At 37.4% G+C, this 13,945-nt stretch overlaps 1 protein-coding gene across 4 annotated transcripts in view; it reads left to right on the top strand.

The window, feature by feature from the left end:
- Positions 1-13,945, top strand: part of LOC110960716 (collagen alpha-6(VI) chain-like) — a 153,731-nt gene that overhangs the window by 23,017 nt on the left and 116,769 nt on the right. For all 4 annotated transcript variants that reach the window (XM_051956905.1, XM_051956907.1, XM_051956906.1 and 1 more), the window contains exons 9-19: positions 15-593; positions 1,863-2,426; positions 3,683-4,017; positions 5,892-5,970; positions 6,950-7,092; positions 10,029-10,121; positions 10,280-10,333; positions 11,441-11,512; positions 13,162-13,188; positions 13,338-13,382; positions 13,790-13,843. In XM_051956905.1, the coding sequence (XP_051812865.1) occupies positions 15-593; positions 1,863-2,426; positions 3,683-4,017; positions 5,892-5,970; positions 6,950-7,092; positions 10,029-10,121; positions 10,280-10,333; positions 11,441-11,512; positions 13,162-13,188; positions 13,338-13,382; positions 13,790-13,843 (2,045 nt within the window). The remainder of the gene's footprint in view (positions 1-14; positions 594-1,862; positions 2,427-3,682; positions 4,018-5,891; positions 5,971-6,949; positions 7,093-10,028; positions 10,122-10,279; positions 10,334-11,440; positions 11,513-13,161; positions 13,189-13,337; positions 13,383-13,789; positions 13,844-13,945) is intronic.

The following is a 13,945-nucleotide window of genomic DNA, read 5'->3' as shown; positions in this document are numbered from 1 at the left end:
ATGTTTTCTTCTAGATTGTAAGCAAACAGAGACAGCTGACTTTATTTTCCTGGTGGATGGCTCTGGAAGCATCGACAACGTAGAGTTCAGTAGCATGCAAGTGTTCATGAACTCTGTTGTGAATCACACCACAGTTGGCAAGACGCAGACTCGCTTTGGGGTCATTATGTATGCCGACACGGCGCAATCCATGTTTACTCTCGACCAGTACGACTCCAGAGGACAAGTTCTTAAAGCCATTGGAGATCTGGTGTCACCAGGTGGAAGCACCTACACAGGGGACGCCTTGGAGTATTCCTTACAGTTCTTTGATGCTAAACATGGCGGCCGGAAGGATCAGAAGGTGCCTCAGGTTCTCATGGTGATCACAGACGGGGACGCTACTGATCCATCGAAACTACAGCCGTCTTCCGATGCGCTGAGAAATAACGGCGTCACCGTCTTCAGTATTGGAGTGCAGGATGCCAACGAGGAGCAGCTGCTGACCATGGCTGGAGGCGACAAGTCTAAAGTGTACTTTGTGAATGATTTTAAGCAACTAGAAACTCTGTACAAGAACATTTCTTCTGAGCTCTGCATCAGCACCAAAGCACGTAAGAGCTCACTTCAAAGTTCATCTTCTTTATCATGTTACACAAACATATTTTACACATAAACCTTGACAGTTAAGGTTAAAATTTCTTGACTCTGTGAGTCCCAAAAGTCATGGTTTGCTTAACAGTGTTAGGTGAAAAAATCAGAAGCTCACATTGCATTAAATCAATCAGAGCTCTCCACCTGGCGCCCTCTTCATGAGCGGATTCTTTACCTTCAATAACTTCAGTTTATTTAATGAATCCATGAAAAGTCTCAACTTCAGACTATGAATATTTATAGTTACAGGCACTTGATTAATGGAGGTTTAAGTCAAAATCTCACACTTTTTAATTCATAATTTCTGAGCTTCATAAGTACAGGTATAGACACATGAAATTTTTGGGGCTATAAAACACTTGAGCTTTGTTAAATACTGCAACCAAATCAACTGGTCAAAACAAGTTATAGCAAATGAAATATATTTTTTTCTAGATTTTGAGGCTCATCTTCTACCCACAACTCATTTTCTCTTCTTTATTTGTGTCATGTTGCACAGGTTGCAATACATTTTGGAAAAGTTTGAAATTGTTTAGGATACATTTTAAGTGGAGAGGTTTCAGGATATTTTTAGCAAATTTTGTATTGTTTCAGTCACGCTTTGAGGCATTTTAGGGAAGCTTTTGTCATTTTGGTAACGTTTTGGACAGGTTTGGACTTTTTTTGGACAATTTTTTAGCCATTTTAAAAGTGCAGGAGATAGACGCACCAAATTTTCGAGGCTGAAAAAGACATTTGAGTTCTGTTAAAAACTGTAACCAAATCAAATTTATATCCACTCAAGGTGTCACATTCTATAGATTGTTTTTGCTCTTTTTTTTTTTTGACCAACTTGCTGCAGGAATTATACTGGTTTTCATTCTTGCAGTAAATAGATTAGTGTGTCAAAATGTGCCAGTGAAAGAAAATTGCTTAATGTCAAGCTCAAGTTATGAGTCATGATCCTATAATGTGATGCATAAGAAAAGATAAGAAATGTTTTTAAGAAAACAAATCGTAAAAAACTTAGGTACAGAATGAATTACTATTTGTAAGAATGCAGATTTTTTAAATGTGATTTTTACAGTTAACATGTACATTAAATCTTTTTTCCCTTTATCTGTAATTTCACAAAACAGGAAAAATCTATGAGAAAACGGTAAAGAGTAGATAAAGTACAGTAAACAGCAGCATAATTTCACACCATGGTTGTTTATTAGTAATGTTAACGAATGTCTTTCTGTTGGCAGCATGCAACCAGACAGACTTGGTGTTCTTGATCGACCGCTCCAGCAGCATCAACCCAGGTCAACACAAGCTCGTGCTAAACTTCACGGCTGAAGTCGTGAAAAGCTTCAACATCAGCGCAGAGTACGCTCGGGTCGGACTCGCACAGTTTAGCGACGATCCTCATCACGAGTTTTACCTCAACACGTACTACAAGAAGGAGGAGATGATTGATAAAATCCTCAGCCTGCAGCACACCGGCGTAGACACCCACCTCGGAAAGGCCCTAGGATACATGAAGAACTTCTTTGTGGAAATTAATGGTGCCCGCAGAGACATCCCCAAGACTCTGGTGGTCGTCTCAGACGGAGATTCTCATGACGACGTGGAGGATGCTGCCAATGAACTCAGGGCTTTGGGGATCGATATACTCGCTGTCGCTGTCGGAGACGTCTATGACCTGCAGCTCCTGCAGATCACCGGCACTCCAGAGAAGGTGTATAATGTCCAGAACTTCAACAGCTTGTTACACATCAAGCAAAAGGTTATCGACGACATCTGCCACACACCTCCTGACCCGCCGGATGGTAGGTGGAACAGTGGAACTTTGCACTTTACAAAATAAAGTTTAGGCTCAATAATGAAAATTAACATGACAGCAAGGAGTTATTACAACTTTAAATGAAATGATGTACAAGTAGGTAAAGGTATTTGTAATTAGCTAATGATTGGAATTATAAACAAAAGCTTTCAAGCTGGCAACTACTTTTCCATATTTAATATTTAAAAGTAATTTTTTGTTGACATTTTTAATTCCCATAATCATGAACACGTGTTTTTAATTTGGGAATTTTTAGGTTAATTACTATAATTGTAAACTAAACCTTTTTAAATTCACAGCCTTTTATAAAATGAAGTGGCCTCAACTAGATTTTTTTTCCAGCTTTCTCATGTTTTGTTCATGTAGTAGCTTGTCAGTAAATTATAGCATAGCTGGTAATTACCTTTTTTATTTTGAAGTAGCAGTAGTAGAGTTGTTTTATTTAAAAGTTATTATTTCGTATTACATATTTAATTAGCGTGATCATGAAGACAGGTTTTTAATTTCATTACTCAAAAAATGAGTCGTGTTTAGTTTTCCACTGTTATTTAAAATGTATATGACTAATATCAGCTATGTGCAGCAGAACAACAGATTCCATCACCTGCATCAGCAGCTGTAGAATAAACTCTGTACACGAGTTCACTGTTGGGCAGATCACAGCTTAAAATATTCCCAAATTCACTGATTCAGTAAAATTATTTGTAAAAAAAAAAAGATACTTACCTTGCAATGCTCTTTGTACTAGTTCAGCCTGCAGGTCTTCTAATCCACAATCTTAATTAATCCAGGTATGCTGAGTAGGTAGAAACCCTGAAGTGAAGATGAAGAAATGTTAAGTTATCGAGCCAGTTTACCTCAACTTGAATTTAGTTTGAAATCAACAAGTGCAGAAATTTTAGTTCAAATTACACATACATCTTCAATTTGAAGCTATAATTATGTGTCACTACAACCCATCAAAAGCTATTTGTGCCTTAAAAGGTTTATCTAAATCAGTAAATTATAATTGTGGTCTTCCAATTATCCTCGGAGCTTCAGTACAAAGGTCTTCAAAAACCTTAAAGAAAAGTCCAGTTGCTTTGTAGTGAAGCTCCGAGGATAACATGACCTGGATGACAGAGAATCTACTCAGACATCATGCAAGTATGTATTTAAATAAGTGATGGGAATAAGAGCTGTGAAATACTTTTTACAGACTGTATTTGTCTGTGTGAACACATATTTCCCTTTTTCCTGCAGTCTGCAGCATTGATATTGCCGTAGGATTCGATGTAACTCGAGGCTCTGGTGGTCTGCTGGCCGGTCGCCACCGCCGGCAGCTGGAGGAGATCATCCGTTACATCTCATCAGTGCCTGTGTGCTGCGTCCACCCCGAACCCGTCCAGACCAACATCGCCTTCCACGTGGTGGGTGGCGACGGAGGAATCCTGTTTGACACTGACTTTGAACCATTCAGCGAGGAAGTGCTGACGAAAGTGTTGACCTACTCAGTGTCACAGCCCACCTACTTCAACTCCACCCTGCTGAACTTCTTCAAGAACCGGTTCCAAACCAAAGCCTCATCTAATGTCAAGGTAAAACTGACTCTGCTTCTTTTGCTGTGCTTTTATTTACTTTTTATATAATAATATTAATAACTTTATAAAACACTTTCAAAGTGCTGTACACAGAAATCGAAACAATAAAAACAGATAAAAAAACATGAAAACAGCCAAAAACAATAAAAACAGAACAATAAAAAAGACATCAGTCAAACAAACCATTTAAGATTCATATGTAAAAAAACAAGTGGGTCTTCAGCTTAGCTTTAAATACATTAATGTTCCACAATGTTGGTGCCCGGAATGAAAATGCCCTTTCCCCAACCGTCTTTTTATGGACTTTTGGGATAAAGAGAAGTCCCGTCCCCTGGGAACAGAGAACCCGAGTGGGGACATATGGGTTCAGCAGACTGGATAGATAAGATGGGGCAATTCCATTTACAATTTTGTAGGTTAGTAGCAGCACCTTAAAGTCTGCTCTATCATGAACAGGTAACCAGTGCAGAGAGACCAGCACTGGAGTAATATGCTCATATTTAATGGTTCTGATCAGAACGCGAGCTGCTGCGTTCTGGACCATCTGCAGACCACGGAGGCTTAAACGGTAGCAGTTACAACAGTTCTTGTAAATCTCAACCTGATCAAATAAAACCAAAGCCATTTGCGCAGCGAGGGCATTAATGTTTTATCTGGTTTGTTATGGAAACACAAGTTACCCTCAGAGTCCAGAGCCACGATCATAACAGTATAACAGGAACCTTCACAGCAGCAACAAGTTAACATTTATAAACCTGTATTCTTATTTTTCCTCTGAACAGGGACCAGTAGAAACATTTTTCTTTCATCAGAGAGCAGCAGAAGCAGTCTATGTTCAGTAGCAGCTGTTCCTGTTAGAGTGAGGGGAAGTGGTCGAACAAAAAGAAGTCCTCAGCTGGGACTGACTGTGCAGAAGACTTTAATCTGTGAAGTCCATGTCTGTACTTCTTTTTTTGGACTTTTTAGGCTTCAATATATAGGACAGTTTAGATTGACAGCAAACGTTGGGAGAAGAGCAAATGGCTGTGGGTCAGACTCGAACCCATGACCGCTGCCTTGGAGACCATAATCCCAGTTTATATCATCACACTAAAGCCTTCCAGTGATGCAGGCTCATACGTGCCGTCATTCATTACGATCCTGAGGACGTTCCACAGATCGACATCTTCCACAAAACTAATCAGAATGCAGTCTGTAGCTAACTACTTCGCAGCGGCATTTGTTAGCTTGTCTTGCTGTGGTTTATTTCTACTTCCCCCACACGCTGCACCCATCCAGTCTTCCAAAGCCTCCCTCCACTGTTAGTTTGGGTGAGACGCGATGACGCCCATCCCAATTACTGATCAACATTTAGCCCTCCTGTGATCCATGGTTTGTTTGTCTGTGGATTCAGAGCCAATGAGCAACGGACTTTCATAATATTAATAATAATAACAAAAAATAATTGTCGGCGTTAATCAATTAATGCGTTAATAACTTGCCCGTCCCTAATTATTTTATAGTTTTGATGCCTTCAGTATTAATCTACAGTGTATAAATGAAAAGCAGTGAATGAGAAGGTGTGTCCAAACTTTTGAATGGTAGTGTATATTTACATATACTCCTCTTTAAATGTGTTTTTTGATGTTTTTTTCTGTGATTCTACAAGTTATAATTTGTAATAAAAAAACAGGGAACATTTGTAAAATAACAGTATATTACTAAAACAAAGCAAAAAAAAATACAGTATGAAGAAACAGATCTGTCTGTCTGTCTGTCTATGACATTTGTTAGCATGGTGTTTAGGAAGTGCAGCTGAGGCTGATGTGAATGTGATTAGTTTTGTATGAGTTTGGTGACACATTAGAACTGTGACTAATGTCAACCTTCAGGTGCTCCTGATCTTCTCAGATGGACTTGACGAAGATGTGACGATCCTGGAGCAGGAATCCGAGTCGCTACGAAAGTCTGGTAAAAAAGGGCACTTGTTTCCACGTTCATCCTCCTCTGCAATCATTTCTTTGCTTGCAAAGAACAGCAGTGGCAAACAGATTCTGGATGTTTTTTTGCCCCGTCTCATTTTTCCTCACTGCCGGCTCTTTTTCAATGTAGCAAACAGCACAGACATGACTAGAAGTAGAGAAAACTGTGGGGTAAGAATCAGCAAAAATAAAACTGAAAATGACAATATTTATTTATTATTTCCAAGTGTCTTCTGTTGTTACTAACTCTGGAAAAAATGGATGCTCCACATCCTGTAAAAATTTAGCTCGTTACATTTTTACAGCCTCTACAAACTCTCAGAGACAATTTTGTCTCCTTATTGTTGTTTTGAGTCTTTTTGTGGTCATTTTGTGTTTAGTTTTTGTGTCTCATTTGTATTGTTTTCTGTCTTATTTTTGTCTCATTTGTGTCTTGCTATCTCATTTTTGATGTTTTCTGTCTCTTTGTAGATGTTTTGTGTCTTGTTTTTGTGATGTCTTTAACCTGATTTTTTTTAAAGAAAAATGAGCGCAATTTCAGCAATGTTATTCCTTAGTTTATCATTTGTGTATTACAATTTAGAGATCACAGAGTATCTAAAAAAACACAAAACATTTAGTCACGGGTATCTGGAACTGAACAATATAGTATTTTACCTTATGATCAAAACAACTTGTCAAAATGTAGAAACTGTTTTACATTTACATTAATTTCAACAATTGCATAATGACAATTAACTATCATGAGAAACTTTGCGTTGCATTTGAGGCGACTCTTCCACACATCATATCCATCTTAACCCTGCTAAGATAAGCCATGTAGGAGCACTGAGCTGCTGTCTTGCTTAAGCTAACCCAGATACTGTATTTGAACTCCCATGTTTCATTTTTTAGAGTGATTTTGAGTTGTTTTTTTATGGAGGATCAAGCTCCTCTGAGGCAGTAAATCTGTGGTTGACTGTGTTCAGGGGTCAGCGCTCTGCTCACTGTGGCCCTGGAGGGTGCCGACCCCAAAAAGCTGCAGAAGGTGGAGTTCGGTCGAGGATACAGCTACGAGCTTCCTCTAAGGATCAACATGCTGAGCGTCGGCAGCACCGTCCTCCAACAGATCGTAAGTCTTTCACGTTACTGCGACTTGGCATGATTCGGAAACCATTAGTGACCATGATTTAACTGTACAGGAATTGTATACATCTAAAAAATGATATGAAATTCTGCGAATGTACACCCCCTGTCAAAAGTTCTAGGACACTGTCTCATTCAAATAAAGTAGAACCTGTCCTACAACCTTTGACAGGGGGTATATTTCATCATATGGATGTAAAGTTTCAGGCAGATTGGAGCATGTTCAGGGCATTTACACAGCATTTGAAATATCATTGCGAAGGATCAAAATTCCAGAGGCTGCCACGGACACGCCCTTTGACTTTGGAAAAAGATTTTAATAACTTTGGATCATTAAGGCCTCCTGTATGTACTGGCTGAATTTGAGGTGAATTGGAGTTTCCCCCTAGGACGAGTTCGCTCTAGAAAAAAATGAAAAATGGGCAAAATCTGACATTGTGTTTGTCTTTTTCTGGCTGACAAATTTGTATGTAATGGTTGTCAGAGGTTTTGGAGAACCAACACTGTGTCCACCATAGAGGATGGGGTTTTTAGAACAGGGAGCCCTAAACTTAAAGAACCTTACTGATACTTTTTTGACATGAAACAAAAGAAGATGGTTCTCGTACGTAGTGTGCTTCCGCATTGCCCCTTCAGGAAGACAAAATAGCTCACTTCCTGTTGGGTTTGGAATGTGGCTGTCACTGACTTTTTTGTTCAGCCTGATGTGCTGCATATGTGTACCAAATTTGGTAGATACACCCCCTGTCAAAAGTTGTAGGACGGGTTCTACTTTATTTGAATGAGAAAGTGTCCTAAACCTTTTGACAAGTGTATGTACACTTATACACATATGGGTGTATGTACAGTTTCTCTATTTACATACATGATTGAATGTCTTGTGTTGTTACTACTTCACAAATCTAAGGGGATAAACAAAACCAAACAATCCAAGGAAAAACAAAATTCAAAGAAACATTTGAAAAAAAAATTAATCCTCAAATGTCAATTTTATAAAGTTACATGAAGGTCTTTAGTCATAAAAAATTCCCAGAGTTAGATTTTTTTTTTAAATCATCAGTCCAAATCTTTATTCATATTTCATATTTTAAATACCATTTTGTTGACACGATTTAGCGGTTTAGTTGTTGTTTTTGTAGTTTTAACACCTTGACGCCTATTGTCGTGAATTCACAACACACCACTTTCATTCAGACTGCAGCCAAAATATGCCAGTTTGTGCATATTCAATATTCACCTTGGAACCTTTTGAAAGCGCTGGTATCTCATAGAACCGGTCAGAATGGGGCCTAATTATGATATATCTAATATCTATTACTACTCTTTTTTATTTAATTCTAAATAAATTCAGGTGTCAAGTGGTTAACACATACACAAAAGTTATTTATTTTTTATTTTATTATGAATTTTTCTTTTGATTATCACACTCTGATGTGTCAGTGATCTCTAACAACATTGATTCTGATGCATTTATTTAACAAAAATAACTTACACCTGAGACTTTAACGACAAAAACGTCCTTATCAAAACAACAAAACAACTTGTTTCATAAAAATATTACACATTAATATTATTTTCCGCTTTCATAAAGTTTTTTAAATCTACTTTTAAGCCTTTAAATGCCAGTTTACCCACTTACAGGATGTCATTGTTGTTTTGTAACAGTATTTTTATTTTATCACAGTCAGTGATTGGCACCAATATTGATCTGATGCATTATTATTAGTTGTTTAGCAGCATACGATTAAAAAAACAAACTTGATAATTTATAATGTATGTAAAGTGCAAGTAGTGTTTCTTACTCCTGTCAAAGATTTGATCTTCTGATTGGCCCACTATGTTATGTTAATAAAGAAAAAGAAAAAATGTAAGAGAATTTTGAACAACAAAAAAACAACAGCTAGCATAAATGTTTGGTCGCTAAAAAGTAAAAATGGCTCGCCGACCTTAGGCCAGTTGAGGATGATAATAAACTTCCTCATACCACATACAGCCATGGCCATAAGTTTGGACACAGCATGACTTCCTATGTCTGTTTTGATGTCTATTAAAGAACATAACTAATATTTTTTGACAGCACCAGTTTAATTAGTCAACAAATCAACAAGGGATATAATATTATCAATAAATTCCAACAATTGGAACAACTTTGTTCTCAAAACATAATATTAGAAGAAAATAACAAAAAAAAATGCAGTACTTTCACAACCGAATTTGGTAAGAAAAACAAAATGACACCAAACTCTTTTGATGTTTTTTAAAATATGAAACTTAATATAGTTCTCAGGAGTTGTGTACTGTATTGTAAGTGACAATTTTGTGGTATTTTCTAAGATTCACAAGCGTCATGGTACTTGTGTCCAAACTTATGGCCATGGCTGTACTACTGGTCTCTTAATGTGAGATTAAACAGTCCTGGTGACTTCCTTATAAGTAATCCTGCAAGTGCATCAAGACGAGTTTCTCATTTTATGTGCAGCTATGTTGAGGTTCAGAGGTTCTTCAGTTTGTTCTCTAATGGAGGAGAAAAAATTTTGTTTACAGAGATGGGAGCTGGTGGGTTTACAGATAGGACTGTGTATACAGTATGTACTGTATGTCACATGTTTCATCTGAGACATGCTGCTCTCTGTTCCTCTACACAAGCTTTGTATTTATCATTAATTACCACATTTGCACTAAATGTTGGTTCACTGTAATTTTGTACAAAAACTCTGATTCTTTTTACACAGCAGTTAAAAACTCATTTTCCTTCTGTAGCATGTCGCCCTTGTTAAAATGCTTTATTTTGTGGAAATACTTGGACGGTAAAAAAGTCAAATTCCTTTTATGTGTTCACATCGAAAAAACTGATTCTGATTCTTTTCCTTTTGGAAATGAGGCACTTAAACCCAAACATTGTGTTGTTGTGTGTCCCTGCAGCTCTCAGTGGCAGATCGGGAGTGCTGCAATGTCCTGTGCAAATGTTTCGGAACTGAAGGCATGCCTGGTCCTCCCGGGGAGCCGGGGATAAAGGTGACTTTAATCATGATGTCAAGAATGTTTAGGAAAAGACTTAAGAAGAGCGGTTGTGTTTTCCTCAAGGACTCAGCTGTGCATCTTTAAACCTAAAGACTGCTGCTGTACTTCAGTTTGACCTCGTGAACATTCATGTTAATGTGTTATATAAACAGGGTGAGCCTGGACGGGACGGTCATCCGGGCTTCCCAGGAGAAGAGGGAGGCATGGTAAGTGTTCAGTTTATCCACACTGTCTCATTTCATAGCACATGATGGGAAGAAAATGTAGGAGTAGTGTTGAACAAAACATAAAGCCTTATATGGCTGGAAACGAGAGCTCCAAATAAAGATTATATAGGCTGTGGACTATTTTCTGGGTGTAGCAATTAGTGTTTTGGTTAAACTGAAAAATATGAATCAGTGTTTCCCAAAATCCAAGATGACAAATGTCATGTTTTGTCCAAAGATGTACAGTTTACTGTCACAGAGGAGGAAAGAAACCAGAAAATATTCACATTTAGGAAGCTGAAATCGAAGAATTTAGACTTTTTTTAAAAATTACTCAAACTGATTAGTGTTTATAGTTGACTTTATTGAGTTTATGGTTTTTCGTGGTTGACCAACAGTCTTTTTAAGGATGTCACTTTCGGCTTTGAGACACTGTGTTCACCATCCTGTGGCATTTTAGAGACAACACGCTAGAACCAATTTTAACAATAATCAGTAGAATAATGTTGAAAATACTGGGTAGTTTTAGTCCTTAAGAGCAAAACTGCAGGCTTTGTGGTTGTTTAGTGTCTCATTTTGTTTGTTTTGAGTCTTTCTATTCTCTTTGTGGCTGTTTTGTGTCTCTGTGATTGCTTTGTGACTAATTGTGGTTGTTTTGTGTCTTTTTGTGTCTCTGAGTGGTTGTTTTCTACCAATTTGTGTTGTGTGTCTTTTTTGATTGCCTTAATGGTTGTTTGTGTCTCTGTGGTTGTTTTTGTGGGTGTTTTCTGCCAGTTTTGGTCGTTTTGTTTATCTTTGTAGTTGTTTTGTGATATCTTGTATCTATGTGATTGTTTGTGGGTTTTTATATCTCTTTGTGGTTGTTTGGTGTGTTTTTGTGGTTGTTTTGTCTCGCTCTGTGGCTGTGACTTAAACATGAAATAAATCAATAAAATGAGACACAGTGCTCACCAACTGACAGACCAGTAGGACCAAACAAACATAATCTATGTGTGTTGTATTTCATTCTGATTTTTAGTCTGCAGCTGAAATCCTGGAGCTGCTTGAGCTGCTGCAGGCCAGTTTCTTCTGCTGTGTCACTCTGCATTTTGTTTGGTTTGGCTGCAGGGCGAGCGAGGACTTCCTGGGATACCTGGACCTCAGGGCATCCAGGGCTGTGCTGGATCCAGAGGACAGAAGGTAGAGAGTGCCTCAGTACTGAAGTGATGAACCAACTGTTCAGTGTCTACTGACACCAACACACAAAGCTCTGAAGACAAGAACTTCTTCACGTCCTGTCATTTGCTTTTCAGGGTCATTTCATCTCAAATCATCAGATTTTTAGGACAATGAAGTGTACATTTTAGACTGATATATCAAAGAATTTTCAAGATTATTTTTTAGAAAATAATTTTCCCATCGACCCACTTTCAGCAGGTTTGTTTGAACTTTGAAATTTATCTCAGGAATTATGGAGATTTTAACTGTAATTTCTCATCATGTCTTTGATTCAGAATCTTTCATATTGAACAAGCAGCTCAAATAATCTCTGAATATGGGTGAGTCGAAATATCACTAAAAAATGAAACCATCTTGAAAAGTCCCATCTTTGAGCTCAAAAAACATTGATAATGCAGATATCAACTAGATATATTTTCTGAACCTTATATTACCATAAAACAAAACAAAACATACAGAATTTTGAAACTCCAGAAATCAGACTGTCCAGTAACATTTTTGTTGTTTCAGTAAAACTTGACTTACCTGCTTAATCAGTTCTGAAAGTTCTATGAAAATAACTTTCTTTTCATTTTAGTGACCAAGTATTTCCTAATTTAAAGTATTCTGTTTGTTTTGTTTTATATTATGATGACATGCAGTTACATATGGTTCAGAAAATGTCACTAGTTGACTTCTGCATTAACATCTTTGTTAATATGCTCAAAAATGAGACTTACATAAACATATTTCAACTGTTTGAGATTCTGAATCAGTGACATGAGAAATAATTGTGATTTTTAAAAAATGTTTTTAATCTTTAATAGTTCCTGAGATATTGTTGTTCAAACGGCCTCAAAATTAAATGTGAAAAAAAAAAACCTGCTGAAGGGGAGTGATGGGGCAATTTTTAAATATCCAGGGTTTATGATGCTAAAGTTTCAAGCAAATCAGAGATGTTTGACCGGAAGGCTGCTGAACATTTGAGATGAAAATGTGCACTGCTTGCAGTGGTTTACGAAGTGACAAAAGATATTATGAAGTTCTCACCACAACTTACTGTTTTTAGGGTATAGTGTAGATCTTATTAAATCTCAACAATTGTTTTTATCTGTTTAATGAGTTTAAGAAGTTTTTAAAAACTTAATTAGAGATTATCTGATTTAAAACAAAGTTGGTGAGTTGCAGTGTTTTGTCAGCTTTTCAAATTTACTGGGCCTCATTCATTGGAATTTTTAAATGTAAATATTGTTTGGGCACAAAAAAAGGCAGAGCAGCAACACCAGATGTGTTACTCTATAACTGTTGCCATTGTTATTATGATAACACCAGTGTGTGTGTTGGGTGTGTGGGTACACATATGTATACATACATTGGAATAGAAATGTGGTTTTCGTGTCATGAAAAAGGGACGACTGTACCTTTAGTCTCAGTGTTTGTTTGTTGGCATGAAAATGCTGCATCACCATTGACTTTCAACTGTAAACAAAGCAGACAAGCAATTTATACAAATATAAGCAAGTTTCCTGTGGGACCCAGCTGTAAAATTTTCTCCAATGTTCATCGTATACACAGAGAGCATCGAGCTGTTGTATGTTGATGTCTTTAAATCCTGTTGTTTGCATTTGCAGGGCTACCGAGGCGTCTCAGGGAACAGGGTGAGTGATTGAGGCCTGCTGGAATGTAAAGTCGGCAAGAAGTAGCTTGAAGTTTAGCGACGGATGTTTGGCTGAGCAAGTCTTTGAGTATAGACAGAGTCTTAGGAGCAGAATGAAATGTGACAGCTGATTCTCCTCCAACGCTGCAGGGCGACACAGGAGAAGAAGGACTGGACGGAGTCGACGGAGAGCAGGTAGGAACGACAGCGTCTGAACATCTGATCGGTTTTGATGAACCGAGTCCGACAAATGTATATGTTAACATTAACATTAGTAAAAAATAAAAATCAGCCTCATGCAAGAATTGATCGTATGGAGAGATGCATCATTAAGTGCTAAAGTTTTCATTAATTCAACATATTTTTTAAATTTCATATAATTTTCAAGAATCTGTCTTTCTTTGTTGGAGCCACAACGCTTGAACTTCCTAACTGTAAGCCTTAAAGTGACCTGTGTAAATCATTGAAACCCAAATAGTAAAATAATAATAAAATTTATTCTCTGCAGTTATTTTCTGTTCAGTGAATGTCAAACTGTGATGATGTGAAGATACTGTGAAGGAGCTTTTTTTTTAGCTGAGTGTCTGTTTTTGTGTTTGCAGGGCGTGACGGGAATGGATGGACTTAAAGGAGACAGAGGACATGCAGGAAATCCAGTAAAAATAATTACAAAAATCATTTCTTGTACTCTGTCACATTCTGGTTCTTTATCAAACCTGAAAAGCATTTAGTGCGGTTCATTTAGTACCGTGAGATAA

The sequence above is a fragment of the Acanthochromis polyacanthus genome, chromosome 12 (genome assembly GCF_021347895.1).
Source record: "Acanthochromis polyacanthus isolate Apoly-LR-REF ecotype Palm Island chromosome 12, KAUST_Apoly_ChrSc, whole genome shotgun sequence".
Lineage (NCBI taxonomy): Eukaryota > Metazoa > Chordata > Actinopteri > Pomacentridae > Acanthochromis > Acanthochromis polyacanthus.
The sequence above is the reverse complement of the archived record's forward strand: the minus strand, read 5'-3'. Positions and strand labels throughout refer to the sequence as shown.